This window comes from Hyperolius riggenbachi, chromosome 11, assembly GCF_040937935.1.
Source record: "Hyperolius riggenbachi isolate aHypRig1 chromosome 11, aHypRig1.pri, whole genome shotgun sequence".
Taxonomy (NCBI): Eukaryota; Metazoa; Chordata; class Amphibia; order Anura; family Hyperoliidae; genus Hyperolius; species Hyperolius riggenbachi.
The window spans coordinates 11,191,953-11,212,327 of NC_090656.1; the positions used below are offsets into that span (position 1 = coordinate 11,191,953).

The window sequence follows — 20,375 nt, forward strand, 5'->3', positions numbered from 1 at the left end:
GCTGTCGCCGCAATTTCAACGCAACTGTCGCTAGTCCGCCGTGTGTATGCGGACTAGCGACAGCAACTCCATACACAATGTATGGAGCTTCCGGCGGGGGGGAGGAGCCTTCGGCGACAGCTTCTGTCGAATATGTGTCCCTCTGTGCGCCGTGTGTACAGCTGTTGCACAGAATGGCGACGAGCTGTCGCTGCTTTTTTTTGGCGACGAGCTGTCGCTGCTTTTTTTTTTTTTTTTGGCTCTTGCCTCAGCGGTGGCTCGTGTGTATGAGCCATTAGCGGAGGCGGTCTTTAGCAGCCATCCCATCCAAGTTTAATCTACTTTGTGTACATTACTTTACTCACACTGGGGGTCACTTGGCCAAAACTTTAAAGAGAACCTGAAGTGAGAGCAATACGGAGGCAGCCATCGTTATTCCCTTATAAAAAATGCCAGTTGCCTGGCTGCCATGCTTTAGGCTTTAATCACACGCATGCAGCCAGCGGAGTCAGACCACAGTCACAGCATCTGATCTGCATGCTCATTCTGGGCCAGTGACTTGTAATAGAGGCGGAGCATCAGCACAGAAGCCAGGAGACTGGCATGGTTTATAAGGGAGTGAAGAGGGCAGCCTTCATATTTCTCTCGTTTCAGGTCCCCTTTAATTAAGAGGTACTCATTATAATGTTGAGAAAAGCTGCTGTGACGGATGTTTGGATGGTTTTGTTCTCATTGAAGCTGATTGATCACTTTAATACATTGAAGCAACCAATCAGAAGTCCTGTTCCCCCAATCTGGCTTTTGGATTGATTACTCTGGGCTGCAGCTCGGTGTATGCCATTATTGCCTCCTCCTTCAGTCGGGTTATAGTTTAAAGGACATCCGGGGTGACATGATGAGATAGACATGTGTATGTACAGTGCCTAGCACACAAATAACTAGGCTGTGTTCCTTTTTCTCTTTCCCTGCCTGAAAGAGTTAAACATCAGGTATGCAAGTGACAGATTCTGTCCGGGTCGGACTGGGTCAGACTATAGCATGACCCTCACTGATAAGGAATTACAGCCATAAACACTTTCCTGTCAGTAAATGGCTTCTGAGAGCAGGAAAGAGATAAAAAGGGTCAATAATTCATAGATTTGAGCTCTGGCATACTTCAATGAAGGTGTCATTGAGCAGAGACAATGAAACAGTGAAAAGTTAAAAACTAGATTTAAATGTAAAATAAAACAGTGGGATATCTAAAAAAAAATAATAATAATAATTTTAGGAGAAGGAGGATAGATACAATTGTTTTTCTCATCAGTTTATTTTCACCTCGGATGTCCTTTTTAATGATGATTTTTCTCCCAGATTCCCCAGCGAGATCCCCTCCCCGTCAGGAAGTGGAGCTGCGGAGTGCGGATCGCGGGATGGATTTGGGCGTCTCGGAGGATCACTTCTCCCGGCCCGTGGTGAGCAGGAAGTTGGCCGCTCCTGATTCTGAGTTACTGATGTGCCTGTCAGCTGGGATAGACCATTGCAGGACTGAGGGGGTGTTTTCACCACACACTTCTCTTTATTTCCAGACAGAGAAACCTTCCCTGTCCCAGCTACTCGAAAATATGATTCTCATTGCCATCTGTGTTCCCAGTGGAGAGAATCTTTTCACTTCCTGTCACCAGTACACAGTGGGGGGGGGGGGGGGAGAAGTGGAGGTGGGTCCTGTTAGGTGAGACCAGGTGTGGTTTGGTAGGAAGTGAAGATGGGAGTGGTTTGGTGGTAAGAAGTTGATTAGGCACTGGGGGTGGGAATGGGTTGGTGGAAAGTGGAGGTAGAAGTCGTGGTGGGAAGTGAAGGTGGGAGTGGTTTGGTGGGAAGTAGGTGTGGCTTTATTGGAAATGGTGGTAGGATTGGTTTGGTGGGAGTAGCTTCCTGGGAAATTATAGTGGGCGTGGGCTGGCGGGAAGTGCCGATGGGATTGGTATGGTGGGAGTTGTTTTCTGGGAAGTTATACCCGGTATGCTTTGGTAAGAAGTGGAGTGGGTGGGGCTTTGTTGGAAGTGGGAGTGGCCTGCTGAGGTGGTATGGTAGGAAGTGAAGGTGGGAGGGGTTTGTATGGAAGGGGTGGCCTGAATGGTTTGGTGGGAGTGGTTTGTTGGGACGTTATGGTGGGAGTGGGTTGGTGGCATGTGGATCTGGGAGTAGATTGGTGGGAATAGTTTGGTGAGAGATTGAGATTGGTGGCGTCACAAATGTAGAACTAGAGTGTAGAGGCACAGGAATCCCACACAGATATGACAGAATTGCAGTCTGCTAGGGACACAGTTCCCTCTGTACACTCACCTTGTTTCCCTGGGTCCCGCAGGGCCTCTTCCTGGCTTCAGACATCCAGCAGCTGCGGCAGGCGATAGAGGAGTGTAAACAGGCGATTCTGGAGCTGCCGGAGAATTCGGACAAGCAGAAGGACGCAGTGGTCAGACTCATCCACCTTCGCCTCAAGCTGCAGGAGCTGAAAGTGAGTGAGTGCTTTGGGGGAGGGGTACAAAAGGGCACACCCACTTAAAGTGGACCTGAACTCTTGTACAGGACAGAAAGAAAACAGAGAGAAATGCACCCTGTATGTATTTAGAGAGTTTAGCCTGTCTAATTCCCCTTCATCTGTGACAAATCACAACTGTAATTTTATCCCTCAGCTGTGTCAGCTGACTGCCTCAACAGAGAGGCTAATTTGAAAACACAGGATGTTAACAATAGCTCTGCTTCCATGAAAGCAGGAAGTAGACACACTGCAGATTTATTGCAGGATTTGTATTAGCTGTAACAAAGAAATGTTTTTTTAAAGGTTATTATGCTGTTGCTTATCTTTTAGAACAGACAGGAAGTTCTGAGTTCAGGTCCGCTTTAAAGTGTAGCTCCGCTGAGAGAAGTTGTTGTTTTGCTTTCCGTGGGACAAGGCTTACCTCCAACAGTTGAAATGCCAGCTCAATGATGCAACCAATCTCAGGCCAAAATTGGTTGGATGTATCTATCGGACATGCTCCAAAATGTAGGGCTGACTTCCTTGGTCAGGAGCGCGGTGGTAACAGCGTGCGATATCGGGATGAGCAACTAACGCAACGGAACCCCCGGCAATGTAACCCAATATAAAATGTACAAGTAGTAGCAGAAGGTTGGCACTGCCGTGTGTGGTGAGACGATTGTCTGTCTGGGCGGAGGTGGCTTGAACGCGCTCCCTCTCTTCCTGTTAAGCGTTGCGTTCTCTAGCATGCAAGAAACTAGCATATTGGAAGAAGTAGGAAATGCTGGCACTGCTAACAAACGCTGTTTATTCATAATTGCTTGTACATGGTGAGTGCAAAAATACAACGTCCATATAATGAAGACACCTAGACATACCGGTGGATGGGTAGGTGGCACTGGATGCTGGGTACGGATGGCCGTTTCGCACACTGCTGCGCTTCTACGGAGGCTGCCTCTGTTTTTTTAGCAGTGCCAGCATTTCCTACTTCTTCCAATATAATGATGTCAAATGTTCCCACCAAGTGTAGTATACGTCACCTGTACGTCGCTGGCTCTGGGCTCTGTCCGCCCACAAAGATGCCGGCAACAACATGGGGCGCATGTCTGCGGATGGAGCCCGGAACCAGCGGCGGACAGTTTCAGTATACTGCACCTGGCATCGGAGGGGACATTTTACATTAGAGGGGACAGCGCTGGGGGCGGCAGATGTGGCGTCACAAGGCCGATTCCAAGAGATTCCATGCTGAAATCAATCAGGAATCGTCCTGTGTTGTATGGGCAGCCGACAGATCTCTCTCTGATCAGACTCGGGTTTTTGGTTGATCTGCCCATATATCTTCTGGTTCTTGCTAGTCACACAGGTGTGCCCATCCCCCGTGGTTGTCACATGCAGATGAGAGGTCAGTGGGGACAATGAGAGGTCTGCCTGTTGGTCACACTGCAGCTGTACTGTGTACTGTTAAACAAAAGGTGAGGAATTGTATCCTGTTATTTGCACTTCCAAAGAACACATCCTTGTGGATTTCCAACCAGAGTGGATGCAGGTCCTCATATCCACAGATCAGTCCATACTACCCACAGATCACTACAGCCTCTGCACTGACCACACCAGCCTCAGCCTCTGCACTGGGCACACTGGCCTCCAGCCTCTGCACTGGGCACACTGACCTCCAGCCTTAGCTTCTGCACTGGGCACACTGACCTCCAGCCTCTGCACTGACCACACCAGCCTCAGCCTCTGCACTGGGCACACTGGCCTCCAACCGCTGCACTGGGCACACTGACCTCCAGCCTCTGCACTGGGCACACTGGCCTCTCCCTCTGTTGGCCTCGCTTTGTAGCACCTGACCAGTGTGTGCCGTGAGCTGTAGATCGCAGGTGGACCTCTCCATTTAGGCTGCATTTGTTGAAAATGGGGAACTTCTGGTCTGGTGTTTTTTCCCCTCAGGTATTTATTTGTTATTGTATTGTTCTTAGAGAGAATGCAGTTATTGTGTAGTATTGTTATGTCTTTCCAGTGCTAGTGTTTGTGTTCACAAATCAATCAATCTTCAGTGTGTCTACTTCCTGCTTTCATGGAAGCAGACATATTGTTAACCACCTGGAAAGGGGAGAGATCAAATTACAACTTGTGATTAATCACAGATATATTTATTTAAGTATTTATATGGTGGCGACAAATAACGCAGCGCTGTACAAAGTATATATTGTCTTGTCACTAACTGTCCCTCAGAGGAGCTCACAATCTAGTCCCTAGACTACGATACATGTAGTGTATGTATTAGTCTAGGGCCAATTTAGGGGGAAGCCAATTAACTTATCTGTATGTTTTTGGGACGGGGAAGGAAAAGGGAGTGCCCGGGGGAAACCCACGCAGACACGAGGAGAACTTTCAAACTCCTTGCAGATGAGGGGGAATTAGACAGGCTAAACTCTCTTAATATATACAGGGTGCATTTTTCTCTGTTTTCCTTCTGTCCTGTGCCAGAGTTCAGGTCCACTTTAATTAGCTGCAGTTTGGTGGCTCCTGTGTTCTGCTGACTTTGGCTGTCTGTCTTTTTGTCATTTGCACAAGAAAGATCCCAGATTCCTGGACCCCATCCCCACCCCCTCTGTGATCAGTCACAAGCCAGCAGGGAGCCATGGGGCATAAGATAGAATCATTGATAAACAGGTAGAAGTGAGAGATCTCACCCCAGCTCAGCAGATAAATTATCAGTATCTATGGAGATCAGAGGATAACCAGATCTCTTTGGAAAGCCGCAGGTCAATAGCAGCCTAGACCAGCAAACTAGCAATGGACAGGCAGATCAACCAAGAGACAGATCTCTCTGTGATCCAATCTGATCAGAGACAGATCAGTTCCCCATACACTGCAGGCTGATTCCCCGTCTATTTCAGCATGACGGGGAGTGTCCACAAGCTCCTCCTTCTCCCACAATTACATCCCACGTGGCGCATGTATGATGTCACGCAGTACGACAGCCACATAGGATGCAATTGAGAAGGGAGGAGCAACTGGGCTCGTGGCAGGTAGGCAGGCGAGAGATTTGAATAGATAGATGGCTCGATAGATAATTTCCGACAGGTCCGATCTGATTTTAAACGTTTTTTTCTGATTTATTTTTTTAATGAAGTGAATGGAAATGGATCAGAAAAAAACAATCGGCAAGTAAATCTGCCCAAAAAACTCATTGTTTATTCCCAGCATTAGAAAGTGGTAAAAAACAGACTTTACATATAAAGAAATTACACATAGACGGCCCTAAGGATGCCCCCACCAATCAGCCTCACATTCCCAGCCTCCCTCAGCGTGATGGGCATGTCTCTGTGGGCTGCAAAGTAGAAGTGACTTGGTACCTTCTCTATGCCAGAGGGGATGGGAGCTAAACGGGGAAGCACGGTGACGTAGTGGTTTGTACTCTCACCTTGCAGCATTGAGTCCCTGGTTTGAATCCCAGCCCCAGGGCACTATCTGCATGGAGTTTGTATGTTCTACCTGTGTCTGTGTGGGTTTTCTCTGGGCACTCCGGTTTCCTCCCACATCCCAAAAACATACAGAGAAGTTTATTGGCTTCCCTCAAAATTGTCCCTGGACTACAATACATACACTACACTATATTGACATATGACTATGGCAGGGATTAGATTGTGAGCCCCTCTGAGGCATGATTGACAAGACAATATAATCTGTACATTGCCGTGGAAGATGTCTGTGTAGTATAAATATTAAATAATAATAATGGGACTGGGTGGTGGGAAAGGGGGGAGGGGGCATTGCTGGATTCAGGATCTCTACAGATTGGTGGGATTCTGTCACTGCTGTGATTGCGTTTTTGATCAACTCAACACATACGCCCCCTCTCCATTTAGGACCCCCATGAGGAGGAGCCAAATACAAGGATCATCTTGGAGCACAGATTCAGCAAGGAAAAGAGTAAGAGTGTGAAGCAGATGTGCGATAAGTGCAGCACCTTCATCTGGGGCCTCATTCAGACCTGGTACACCTGCACAGGTACAGAACTCAGTACACGTATATAAAGGGGTATGGGAAGGTCACCGGAAGTGACGCTGCAGCAGTTCCGGCTGTAAACCAATATAATAGAGAATTGATGCATGGAAAGCATTCTGAGGGTGAACTATGGCACCCCCTTTCTACTCTGGGGGAGGGGGGTAATAGTGGTGCCACTTCACAATCTTGCAGTTAGGGTAAATTGGTATGCACCTTTCCTTTTCATCCTGCACAGTGTATACAACAATGCACCTTCTGCACGTGATAACATCAGTATATTAGTGCTGACCTCTTGTGTATCACTGTGGGGGAAGGGGGGTATAGCACTCTACCCTCTTTATGCTTTTTTTGTGAGTACATGTCTCCCCCCTCCTGCATGCTGCAAGGTAACTCCCTCCTACCACTTTCCCCCCCAAAATCATGCTGCTCTGCCTTAGTAGAGCGGAGATCCCTGTACAAATGTGAAACTGATGGTCATATGCTAATTTTGACCACCAAGCGTATGTCTGTATACACCTTAAAGAGGACCTGTAGTGAACATAACAGTGAATAAAATTGCTTATTGTGTACAATATTCATTTATAGATTATTTAATCAGTGTTTGCCCATTGTAAAATCTTTCCCCTCCCTGATTTACATTCTGAAATGAATTACTGGTGGTGACATCTTTTGTCCTGCCAGGTGATCTGTACGGAATGTTCGTTACTGAGAGTTCTATGCACAGAGGGAGATACTGCTTGCTTGGCAGTAGGAAACAGACGTTATTTCCCACAATGCAATGAGGTTCACAGGCAGCAAACTGTCAGGACCATAGTCATGGCATCACACTGTGGGAGGGATTTCACCACAATATCAGCCATACAGCTCCCCCTGATGCTCTGTTCAAGAAAAGATAGATTTCTGGTGGGAAAGGGGGGGATGATTGGCATGAAGTTCAATCCTTGGATACAGTTCCTTTTTAATTGGTCTGTATTTGCCCTGCAGCAGCCCCAGGCTCCTGTCCTGATCAGAGCATTATCATGCGTGGAGTGTTTAAGTTCACCTTTTGTTTTTGTGGCTTTCCTCCACCTGTACTGGCAGGTTAACTGGCTTCCCCTAAAACAGGCGCTTGGCTGCAGCAGGACATTAGACAGACCCATGGAAAGATAATTTGTGATATGAATAGCTCTCTGTACAGAAAATGTTAGTGCTGTAGGAACACGTTATATTAATAATAGTCACATGCTGCTTAGTTGTTCTTTGGGGTCCCCAGCAATGAGCTCTCCCCCCACATATTCCAGTTCCATTGAACAGAGACTGTTGCTGAATCGTGTTGGTGTCGCCCTCCTGGTCGTCAGGCCTTTATGTGTGGATGGGATGATTCCCCCTTTTCGACAAGGTAGATCATGGTGACCTATTTTTCACGGTTTCTGTGGATCAGATTGTGGAGGCGAGTTTAGGGGAGTGCAATGCCGCCATTAGAAATCTCTGGGCCCCAATACTGGGCAAAGCTTCTGGGCCCCCCTGGGCTTCTGGCAGGGGCGGGGCCTCCAGATGCTACCCAGGCACTGATTCACAGTTTGGGCTTGTGTGGAGGTCCCGCTGTTTTGGCCCCAGACTTTACATGGGCCCCATACAGCTGTACCGTTTTACCGCCCTAAAGGCGGCCTTGGGGTAGCGCATTTGGGGAGTCCTCAGTTTCCTGATTGTATGGTGTCTTCTGTAAGGAATGTCAGGGGTATGCTGTATTTCACAGCTGACCACTGCATACAGTTAGTTTCTGTGCTTCCCTTTCCATATCACGAACGTGTCACCATTGTCCCCTCCTCAGGGTGCTATTACCGCTGCCACAGCAAATGCCTCAATCTCATCAACAAGTCCTGCGTGAGTTCAAAGGTCAGCCACCAGGCCGAGTATGAGCTGAACATTTGTCCGGAAGCTGGGCTGGATAGCCAGGATTACCGCTGTGCCGAGTGCCGGACACCGATATCTCTGCGTGAGTACATCGTATACTGTAGTAACAGCCATCTGATGCTTGCTCTATATGCATGTGACAAGTAGTGTATTCCACAGCCAATCTATATATACTGTAGATGGCTACCAGATGGAGCATCGGATTATAACTCGTACATTTGTATAGCGCTTTTCTCCTTTCGGACTCAAAGCGCTCGAGCTGCAGCCACTGGGCCGCCCTGCAATGTTAGGGAGTCTTGCCTTGAACTCCTTACTGAACAGGTACTGACGCTAGCCAGAATTCCAACCCTGGTCTCCCACGTCAAAGGCGGTGCCCTTAACCAAAACACTATCCAGCCACAGATATAGATTTCTCTGATCGAATCTGATGAGAGGGATCTATTGGCTGCCCACACACCGTATACAGATTTTCAATCGATTTTGACATGAGATTGATTGAAAATCTGTGGAGCCGCCGTTTCACCCCATCTGTGCTCTCCCCCCCCCTTCCCCGCCCGGCTAGCAGCAGAACTCTCTTCGGTCCCCCCGGCATGCATTCTGTGTGCGGTGGCGCTTGGCCCAGCTACAGACCTGCATTGTACCTACTCCTACCTGTTGCCTGATGAAGTGAGGTCATACCTGCGAAACGCGTTGCATTTCCCCCTGGGGTATGTAAATTAATGTTTTCTGCTAAACGTTGTTGGCATATCTTGTGTTTGTTTGGAGGAGGTAAGTCCACCACTGCCTCCACAAATGTTAAACTTTTTTGACATTTTTAATCTTCTGGAGCCTCTGTATCCCTGTTACATTGTCCTGTGTCCGGTGGCTTTTCTCCCTGTCATGTGACACAAGCTGAAGTTCAAACACTAGAGCTGTGGCATGTATGCTGCTGTATACTGTGTTTAAACTTCAGCTTGTGTCACATGACAGGGAGAGAAGGCGACACAGGGAGGAGGAGCCCCGCAGCATGGAGTAAAGACACTGGACACCTGCAGAACAGGTGGGAGTACTGCCAACATCCTGTCACCAAATCTACCGCCGCTATCGCTCCTGAACTGCCACCGATTGAGCAAAATTTTCCATCCTGCACGATTGACCAAATCGTTTGATTTTGGACGGAAAACGATCAATTGGGTAACATTTAGTGACTTCTAGCAGATTTGATCAGTCTTTGAATCTGCCGTATATCAACAGGTAAAATTGTCTAGTGTACGGTCAGCTTTAGACTGATTGGCAAGAGGCAGATTAACCACGCCAGGGTGGCGATGCAGCATTTTTGCTAGCCTACAGTGGTGTGAAAAACTATTTGCCCCCTTCCTGATTTCTTATTCTTTTGCATGTTTGTCACACTTAAATGTTTCTGCTCATCAAAAACCGTTAACTATTAGTCAAAGATAACATAATTGAACACAAAATGCAGTTTTAAATGATGGTTTTTATTATTTAGTGAGAAAAATAACTCAAAACCTACATGGCCCTGTGTGAAAAAGAAATTGCCCCCTGAACCTAATAAGTGGTTGGGCCACCCTTAGCAGCAATAACTGCAATCAAGCGTTTGCGATAACTTGCAACGAGTCTTTTACAGCGCTCTGGATGACTTTTGGCCCACTCATCTTTGCAGAATTGTTGTAATTCAGCTTTATTTGAGGGTTTTCTAGCATGAACCGCCTTTTTAAGGTCATGCCACAACATCTCAATAGGATTCAGGTCAGGACTTTGACTAGGCCACTCCAAAGTCTTCATTTTGTTTTTCTTCAGCCATTCAGAGGTGGATTTGCTGGTATGTTTTGGGTCATTGTCCTGCTGCAGCACCCAAGATCGCTTCAGCTTGAGTTGATGAACAGATGGCCGGACATTCTCCTTCAGGATTTTTTGGTAGACAGTAGAATTCATGGTTCCATCTATCACAGCAAGCCTTCCAGGCCCTGAAGCAGCAAAACAACCCCAGACCATCACACTACCACCACCATGTTTTACTGTTGGTATGATGTTCTTTTGCTGAAATGCTGTGTTACTTCTACGCCAGATGTAACGGAACACGCACCTTCCAAAAAGTTAAACTTTTGTCTCGTCGGTCCACAAGGTATTTTCCCAAAAGTCTTGCCAATCATTGAGATGTTTTTTTAGCAAAATTGAGACGAGCCTTAATGTTCTTTTTGCTTAAAAGTAGTTTGCGCCTTGGATATCTTCCATGCAGACCGTTTTTGCCCAGTCTCTTTCTTATGGTGGAGTCGTGAACACTGACCTTAATTGAGGCAAGTGAGGCCTGCAGTTCTTTAGATGTTGTCCTGGGGTCTTTTGTGGCCTCTCGGATGAGTTTTCTCTGCGCTCTTGGGGTAATTTTGGTCGGCCAGCCACTCCTGGGAAGGTTCATCACTGTTCCATGTGTTTGCCATTTGTGGATAATGGCTCTCACTGTGGTTCGCTGGAGTCCCAAAGCTTTAGAAATGGCTTTATAACATTTACCAGACTGATAGATCTCAATTACAGTACTTTGTTCTCATTTGTTCCTGAATTTCTTTGGATCTTGGCATGATGTCTAGCTTTTGAGGTGCTTTTGGTCTACTTCTCTGTGTCAGATAGCTCCTATTTAAGTGATTCCTTGATTAAAACAGGTGTGGCAGTAATCAGGCCTGGGGGTGACTACAGAAATTGAACTCAGGTGTGATAAACCACAGTTAAGTTATTTTTTAACAAGGGGGGGCAATCACTTTTTCACACAGGGCCATGTAGATTTGGAGGTTTTTTTTCTCACTAAATAATAAAAACCATCATTTAAAACTACATTTTGTGTTCAATTATGTTATCTTTGACTAATAGTTAACGGTTTTTGATGAGCAGAAACATTTAAGTGTGACAAACATGCAAAAGAATAAGAAATCAGGAAGGGGGCAAATAGTTTTTCACACCACTGTACATGATAGCCGCTGTGCAGCGGCATTCCTCCACCCCTTCCGATCGTCTCCGGCGATCAGAGCAAACAGGAAATCCCGTTCAGAACGGGATTTCCTGTTTGGCTTCCCCCATCGCCATGGCGACGATCGGGATGACGTCATGGCGTCGGAGGGAGTCTCGATCCACCCCATAGCGCAGCTGCCATATTTATTTCCTTTTAAGCAATACCAGTTGCCTGGCTATCCTGCGAAACCACTGCCTCTAATACGTTCAGCTATAAACCCTGAACAAGCATGCAACATATCATGTGTTTCTGACATTATTGTAAGATCTGAAAAGATTAGCTGCATGCTTGTTTCAGGTGTTATTCAAACACTACTGCAGCTAAATAGATCAGCAGGACTGCCAGGCAACTGGTATTATTTAAAAGGAAATCGATATGGCAGCCTCCATATTTTTCTCACTTCAGTTGTCCTTTCATGAGCAGCATTTCTGTTCCTATCAAGCCGATCTCTTTAGGTGCTACTGCTTCTCACCCATGCCCTCATCCTCTCCCGCCTTGACTATTGCAATGCCCTACTATCTGGCCTCCCCTTGAAACGCATTGCACCCCTTCAAACAGCAGCTAGACTCATCCATTCTTCCCACCGCTCAGCTTCCACTTCTCCCCTCTGCAAAGCCCTACACTGGCTCCCTATCTGCTTCAGGATCAGCTTAAGATTCTGTGCCTTGACTACAGATCTGTGCACAAGACCTTATTTCTGAGCTCGTCCACAGATATATACCTGCCCGCCCCCTCCGGTCTTACAATGATCTCCATCTGACTGCCCCATGCATTTCTCACTCCCATGCATGCCTACAGGACTTTTCAAGAGCTGCCCCCACCCTATGGAAATGCCTCCCACCCCCCTCAGACTCTCTTCTTCCTTCAACACCTTCAAGCAAGCCCTCAAAACGCATTTCTTTGACCTCCTGAGCATTAATGTCGCTCAGGAGGTTTTGTTAGCTTTTGCGCCCATAATTAAATACTTTGCTCACATGGCTGTAAACCTGTAGCTAGCACTAGCCTGGCTAGTAAAGGTGTCCGGCACCCCCCGATCCAGCCAGTTTATACATTACCCAGCATGGCTCCAGCGATCGGCGCAGCCTCCCTGCACAGCTCTGGTCTTCACTATGGGGAGGATCGCACATGACGTCATGCGGAAACCCGATCCTCCCCAGAGAGACCGGAGCTGTGCAGGGAGGCTGTGCGATCGCTGGTTCCAGGGGGAGTAATGTAATAACTGGGGGAATCCGGGGAGTGCTAGCTAAAGGTTTTACAGCCATGTGAGCAAATTATTTAATTATGGGGGACTCCTGAGGACAGAGAGTGGTATGCCCAACACAATGTCCGGCATACCGCTAAGGAGGTTAAAATGGCCTACCACCCATCTACCACACTTTAGCTCTCTCAGCTGAGGACTTTTTACACAGCCCTACTATATGTGTCTCTCCCCCACCCATTAGATTGTAAGCCTTTGGCAGCATCTTCCTCCCCCTTAGTGTGTCTTTCTTAATCTTGCAACCCCAGCACTGACACCCTTTCCATGGACTTGAATTGCTGGGTTTCTGTAAAATCACACCATCTTATACCCTGCTTGCATGTGTAACCTTGTGCTATGTGGTATAACCGTTTGCTACCACTCTGCCTGTCGCCCCTTGTTTACATTGTATGTATATTTATTGTCCAGCACTGCGTAATATGCTAGCGCTTTATAATTAATAATACACACCATGCAATTTTCCCATCACATCGATAGATCAGTCAAATTCCAGCATGTCTGATCTTCTCCCAATCGAGGATTGACTTTGTGCAATACTGATCTCAAAATCGATCACTTTCTCTATTAGACATGCTGGAAACTATCGATCGATTCATTGATCTGACAGGGAAATTGCATGGTGTGTATGCAGTATTAGGCAGGGGTCACACTTACTCCCACATTTTTCCATGCTATTTCGGGTTTTCCGTAATTTTCTACTTTCGCTCGTGATTTTTCCCTGAAATACATTGTAAAGGGGAATGTGTGAAAAAAACAGGAAGCGGAAAAAATCCACTGAATCAGAACGCCAAAAATGCTAAAAAAAAAAGGTAAATTCCAGAGTGGGCCATTGACGATCGCGGAGGTGTGTGTTTTGCCGCATGTGGATGAAGCTTGCAGGACCCCTGCCTAAGGAAGGCTCCACCCTCTCTGTACACTGCTGGCCATACAGGATGAGCTGTCCTGGTAACTGCTAGCTGGTTATGGATGATCCCCCTGCTGTTAGTACAGGAAGTAGCTGTGCACTCTACTTCTACGTCTCTCTCTTTTGTACAGGTGGAATTCCTACTGAGGCGCGCCAATGTGATTACACCGGCCAGTACTACTGCAGCAGCTGCCACTGGAATGACCTCGCTGTCGTCCCCGCCCGTGTCATTCACAACTGGGACTTTGAGCCGAGGAAGGTGAGTCCGGCTCACGGGGACATTTAGGTGCTTTCAAGTGACACTAAAGCAAAAATAAACATATGATGTAACGGGCGTTGCTAGGATACTAAAAGATCCATGGCACCTTGGGGGGGGGGAGGGGGGGTATCCCACACTGACGCACCTTGCCAGTAGTAAATATGCCAGCACCACTGATGATATGCCATATTTATTCCCCTTTACACAATACCAGTTCCCTGGCTGTCCTGCTGATCTCTTTGGCTGCAGTAGTGTCTGAATCAGATGCTTGAAATATCTGATCTGCATGCTTGTTCAGGGTGTATGACTAAAAGTATTAGAGGCAGAGGATCAGCAGGACTGCCAGGCAAGGTGCATTGTTTAAAAGGAAATTTTAAAATTCCAGCCTCCATATCCCTCTCATGTTAGGTTCCCTTTAAATGCTGGTGTTGCAGGAGGGGTGTTTGGCTAGAGGCGGAGACCCTCAGGGAAGCGTGACAGGATGTGGCCGACTGCTCAGAAAGGACACGTTTCTTGGTCACTATCTATACTGTGCAGCAACTGTCACTATCTCTATATTGTGCGGTTACTTGCAGCTAAGCTGTGAGCTGCCTTATCAGCGAGTGTAAACTGTGTTGCCAATACATAGTGTGATCTTCCCCTGCAGGTGTCGCGGTGCAGCATGCGCTATCTCGCCCTCATGGTGACCCGGCCGGTGCTGAGACTGCGAGAAACCAGCCCTTTACTCTTCAATTATGTGGAGGAGCTTGTGGAGATCCGGGTAAGCCAAACTCGCTTCATGCACACCAGTGTATGACCTATGCGTCACGGAAGGGGGCGTGGCTAATGCTGCTCAGCCACGTTTCCCTCAGTCGTGGCATATTGCCCTCTAGTGTGGCATAATTCACTCTGTCTCATTGTGCACAAAGGAGGGGGGGTGTCCAGCAGAAGGGGGCTGGATATAAAAACTCCTAGAGATTTCTGACTGTCTATTGTTGGATAACAGTCATGCTGCTACAGTCATGTGCAGCACAACAAGTACTAATGGGGGTGATGCCGCTGGAATGAGGGGACCATGAGAGGAACAGGAAGGCCCTATAGGACACAGAGTCTTCTCTCTCTTTAGGCGAGTACTGTATATACCCGACAATAAGTCGAGAAATTTAGGTCTGACTAGTGAAGGGGGGGGGGGGGGGGGGGGCTGATCTTTGCTGACCTGCTGATCTTTCATGCATCAGTAGTATCTGAATCACACACCTGAAACAAGCATGTGGCTAGTCCAGTCAGACCTCGGTCAGAAACGCCTGATTGCATGCTTGTTCAGGGTCAATGGCTAAACGTATTAGAGGCAGAAGATCAGCAGGACAGCCAGGTAACTGGTATTGTTTAAAAGGAAATATGTCAGCCTCCATATCCCACTCTCCTCAGGAAGCGGAGTCTCTCTTTAGCATCAGCTCAGCACCCCTCCAGCCTGTGGTAAATGGCCGCTCGCATCATTGTCACATTTCTTGGCCTCTGCGGTCAGATGCAGTGAAGCTGATTTCTCTTTCCCCAGAAGTTCCTCTTCTGTCGGCTGAGTCATTCTGTTTCTTCCTCCCACAGAAGCTGCGACAGGACATTCTCCTCATGAAGCCGTATTTCATCACCTGCAAGGAGGCCATGGAGGCGCGACTGCTGCTGCAGGTCAGAGGGGGCGGGGTTATGAGTACTTAGAAGCGCTGGGGTCCTGGATGCGACTGCTGCTGCAGGTCAGAGGGGGCGGGGTTATGAGTACTTAGAAGCGCTGGGGTCCTGGATGCGACTGCTGCTGCAGGTCAGAGGGGGCGGGGTTATGAGAAGTTAGAAGAGCTGGGATCCTGGGTGCGACTGCTGCTGCAGGTCAGAGGGGGCAGGGTTATGAGAAGTTAGAAGCGCTGGGATCCTGGGTGTGACTGCTGCTGCAGGTCAGAGGGGGCGGAGTTATGAGAAGTTAGAAGCGCTGGGATCCTGGGTGCGACTGCTGCTGCAGGTCAGAGGGGGCAGAGTTATGATAAGTTAGAAGCACTGGGATCCTGGGTGTGACTGCTGCTGCAGGTCAGAGGGGGCGGGGTTATGAGAAGTTAGAAGCACTGGGATCCTGGGTGTGACTGCTGCTGCAGGTCAGAGGGGGCGGAGTTATGATAAGTTAGAAGCACTGGGATCCTGGGTGTGACTGCTGCTGCAGGTCAGAGGGGGCGGGGTTATGAGAAGTTAGAAGCACTGGGATCCTGGGTGTGACTGCTGCTGCAGGTCAGAGGGGGCGGGGTTATGAGAAGTTAGAAGCGCTGGGATCCTGGGTGCGACTGCTGCTGCAGGTCAGGGGGGGCGGGGTTATGAGAAGTTAGAAGCACTGGGATCCTGGGTGTGACTGCTGCTGCAGGTCAGAGGGGGCGGAGTTATAAGTTAGAAGCGCTGGGATCCTGGGTGCGACTGCTGCTGCAGGTCAGAGGGGGCGGAGTTATAAGTTAGAAGCGCTGGGATGCTGGGTGCGACTGCTGCTGCAGGTCAGAGGGGGCAGGGTTATGAGAAGTTAGAAGCGCTGGGATCCTGGGTACGACTGCTGCTGCAGGTCAGAGAGGGCGGAGTTATGAGAAGTTAGAAGAGCTGGGGTCCTGGGCGCGACTGCTGCTGCAGGTCAGAGGGGGCGGGGTTATGAGAAGTTAGAAGAGCTGGGATCCTGGGTGCGACTGCTGCTGCAGGTCAGAGGGGGCGGGGTTATGAGAAGTTAGAAGCACTGGGATCCTGGGTGCGACTGCTGCTGCAGGTCAGAGGGGGCGGGGTTATGAGAAGTTAGAAGCACTGGGATCCTGGGTGCGACTGCTGCTGCAGGTCAGAGGGGGCGGGGTTATGAGAAGTTAGAAGCGCTGGGATCCTGGGTGTGACTGCTGCTGCAGGTCAGAGGGGGCGGGGTTATGAGAAGTTAGAAGCGCTGGGATCCTGGGTGCGACTGCTGCTGCAGGTCAGAGGGGGCGGGGTTATGAGAAGTTAGAAGCACTGGGATCCTGGGCGCGACTGCTGCTGCAGGTCAGAGGGGGCGGGGTTATGAGAAGTTAGAAGCGCTGGGATCCTGGGTGTGACTGCTGCTGCAGGTCAGAGGGGGCGGGGTTATGAGAAGTTAGAAGCGCTGGGATCCTGGGTGCGACTGCTGCTGCAGTTCAGAGGAGACGGGGTTATGAGAAGTTAGAAGCGCTGAGATCCTGGTCGCGTCTGCTGCAACAGGTCAGAAGGGGCGGGGTTATGAGAAGTTAGAAGCGCTGGGGTCCTGCGTGCGACTGCTGCTGCAGGTCAGAGGGGGCGGGGTTGTGAGAACATAGAAGCGCTGGGGTCCTGGGTTCACTTCCTATGGTTTGATGTCCGGCATATCTGCTCCACGTCTAAAGGTGGCCACACATTGGTCAACATGGCCAGTGACCTTTTTGAAAATCTGTGTGTTCCTGCCAGCTCCCAGCCCCCCCTCCCCTTCCCTGGGTCGTGTGGTTCTCCCCTGTCTGCCATGTGGTCCTGGTCTCTGCTCTCCCCTGCAGCTGCTCCGTCTTCTCCACCTCCGTGTCCAGGGGTACCAGTTTGATGTTATACAAGGGACAGACACCAGGGGCGCTGTGACAATGAGAGGCCCTTAGTGTCTATCTCCTGCATTACATTACCCAGGCTCCCCGGGACACACAAGTGAAGATGCCAGGGAGAAGTAGTGACCTGGCCATGCGGCAGACAGGTGAGTATACCTATGTCGGTCACCAACGCTCTCCCAGTCCGCCGCCAATCGACCTGAAATTTTCCATCCGGACCAATCGACTTAATCACACAATTTCGGCGAGTAATAGTTTGATCAGTCAGTTGATCAGACCAATTGCTGCACAGATTCCTGACCAATTCGATTAGAGCGATTGAATCGACTGTATATCGACGGGAGAAATCAGTGAGTGTATGGCCTGCTGAATACCTTATTGCTTTCTTTTTATTCAGTTATTTATATCCCCAGATAAGTAAACAAGAGTCCTCTCTCCTCCAGCCTGACCCTCTAGTTCCTCCTATCTCTTATCTAAACTTCTTTATCTGCCTCTTTTTTTTAATATGTAATGTATTATATTTGTCTTATGCGGGTGGGGGAGGGTATGAGAAAGGAGTAGTAGGGGTGGTGTGAGAAAGTGTCCTTATACTATAATTGATAATTTTATCTTCAGTCCTGTCTCAGTTTCACCCCTGATTGCCAGAGCTGCAGCCACTTAAGGCACCACAATCATTAGGGAGCCTTGCCTGAAGACTCTTTACTGTTTTACACACTGGCTTGGGCTGGGATTCAATCCCTGGTCAAAGGGCTCAAATTCTGCACCAAAGACGGCCTTACCAGTGTGCTATCCAGTACTGTTAAAAATGTTAGAGTATTTTCTTACTTGCTGGTGGCTTAAAATGCATTTATTAAAGGAACACTATCGATTAAGAGGTTTTTTTTTCAGTTGAGATAGGAATGGTTTGGGATGTGCTCCTAAGTACTGGTGTATCCATTTTAGTGCTATTTTACTGCACAGTTTCACACTTTACTGACAGCAAATCTGACGGCTGAGTGAACCATGAGGGGAGGGGGATTCTCTCACACCACATCTGTTAAGTGTGTGTGTGTGTGTGTGTGTGTGTGTGTGTGTGTGTGTGTGTGTGTGTGTGTGTGTGTGTGTGTGTGTGTGTGTGTGTGTGTGTGTGTGTGTGTGTGTGTGTGTGTGTGTGTAGCTTCCTGTGTCTCTCTGAGCTGTCTGCATGAGAGCAGAGGAATTGTATCTGGTTTGTAATAGTGTGTGAAACCTGATTGTAATAGTGTGTGAAACCTGACACCACAGCTTTTCATAACTTTCACACCACAGCTCTGCAGTCTGAAAAGCATTGCCTGTGTCACATACCTCACAAAGCACAGACTCCCCTTTGCCAATGAATTGTTCCAGTAAAGCTACAACCAATACACAACGAATTACAGCTTTTGCCTCTGGTATTTAACATGAAAAGTAGGAAATGGTTTACACAGCTACGTAGACATTAGTTGTACATTGTCATTTAAGAACACTTGGTTTGATAGAGTTCCTTTAACCTCCCTGGCGGTAAGCCCGAGCTGAGCTCGGGCTATGCCGCGCAGGGGGAGATCTCAGCCCCTGGTGGGGCGATTTACATGCTGTAAAGTGCTGTGCGCGCAGCCAGCACTTTGCTAGCCGCGCGCACAGCTTGATCGCCGCCGCTCTGCGGCGATCGGCCGCACGCAGCGGCTGAAGAGGGCCCCCCCCCCCTGCCAGAGCCCTGCGCTGCCCGGATCAATGAGTTCCGGGCAGCGCTATGGGCTGGATCGGGTGTGCCTGACGTCAGGACGTCGGCTGACGTCCATGACGTCATCCCGATCGTCGCCATGGCGACAGGAGAAGCCAAACGGGAACGCGTTATATACGCGGTCCCCTGTTTGCTATAGATGCCGGCGACGATCGGACTAGAGGACCACATGCGCCCTCTAGTGGTGTTTCATGTAGCTACCACTCTGGTAGCTTTACATGAAACTAAAAAAAAAAGGATTTTTTCAATTTGGAAAAACAAATTAACCGCCAGGGAGGTTAATATGATGTAAAAATATCACTTAGGAGAAAAATTGAATTGGATCAGGCAAATTTGTTAGAAGCCATGTAGATTACATAACCTCTGTCCCTGCCCCAAAGGAGCTCACAATTTAATGTTCATACAACATGCACAGAGACACTCTAGGAGCCATATTTGGTCAGACGTACATAAATGAATAGTATGTTCTTGGGCAGAAGAATAAAAATAAGCTGAACATATGGAGTCTATGCAGGTCTCTTCCCTGGTGGGAATTAAATACAAAACCCAAGTGCTGTTAACCTGTTTTACTTATTGCTGTGTTCACCCACCGCCTGCATATGTTGCTGCCTGATGTGGAGGGGAGTTCACACCGTCAGTGATTGGTCAGTGTTACCAGTATGATTGTGAGCCCTGATTCACACTGTGCTCCTCCCTTTTTACTGTCTGCAGCTACAAGATCGGCAGCACTTTGTAGAGAACGATGACATGTACTCTTTACAAGATCTTCTAGACATTAGCAGTGGACGTCTCGGCTGCTCCCTGACGGATATCCGCACCATGTTCGCCAAACACATCAAGCTGGACTGTGAGGTAAGGGCAGGAGGGTCTGCTGGCTGGTCAGGTATGGCCAGCTGGACAGAGCTGCTGTTAAATGTAATGAGCATCATCTGTTCTCGTCCTCTGTTGGAGAGAGTAGTGAGCATCATCTGTTCTCGTCCTCTGTTGGAGAGAGTAGTGAGCATCATCTGTTCTTATCCTCTGTTGGAGAGAGTAGCGTGCATCATCTGTTCCTGTCCTCTGTTGGAGAGAGTAGTGGGCATCATCTGTTCTTGTCCTCTGTTGGAGAGAGTAGCGTGCATCATCTGTTCTTGTCCTCTGTTGGAGAGAGTAGGGAACATCATCTGTTCTTGTCCTCTGTTGGAGAGAGTAGCGAGCATCATCTGTTCTTGTCCTCTGTTGGAGAGAGTAGGGAACATCATCTGTTCTTGTCCTCTGTTGGAGAGAGTA

General features: G+C 48.5%; 1 protein-coding gene across 3 annotated transcripts in view; it reads left to right on the plus strand.

Annotated features, from left to right (window-relative positions):
• The window catches only part of DEF8 (differentially expressed in FDCP 8 homolog), a 49,951-nt gene that overhangs the window by 23,094 nt on the left and 6,482 nt on the right, over positions 1 to 20,375 (plus strand). For 2 of the 3 annotated variants that reach the window (XM_068260988.1, XM_068260990.1), the window contains 8 exons: positions 1,333 to 1,433; positions 2,327 to 2,476; positions 6,355 to 6,496; positions 8,304 to 8,468; positions 13,678 to 13,805; positions 14,452 to 14,565; positions 15,387 to 15,467; positions 19,818 to 19,958. In XM_068260988.1, coding sequence (XP_068117089.1) covers positions 1,333 to 1,433; positions 2,327 to 2,476; positions 6,355 to 6,496; positions 8,304 to 8,468; positions 13,678 to 13,805; positions 14,452 to 14,565; positions 15,387 to 15,467; positions 19,818 to 19,958 — 1,022 coding nt within the window. The remainder of the gene's footprint in view (positions 1 to 1,332; positions 1,434 to 2,326; positions 2,477 to 6,354; positions 6,497 to 8,303; positions 8,469 to 13,677; positions 13,806 to 14,451; positions 14,566 to 15,386; positions 15,468 to 19,817; positions 19,959 to 20,375) is intronic. The other variant, XM_068260989.1, reaches the window with a different exon arrangement.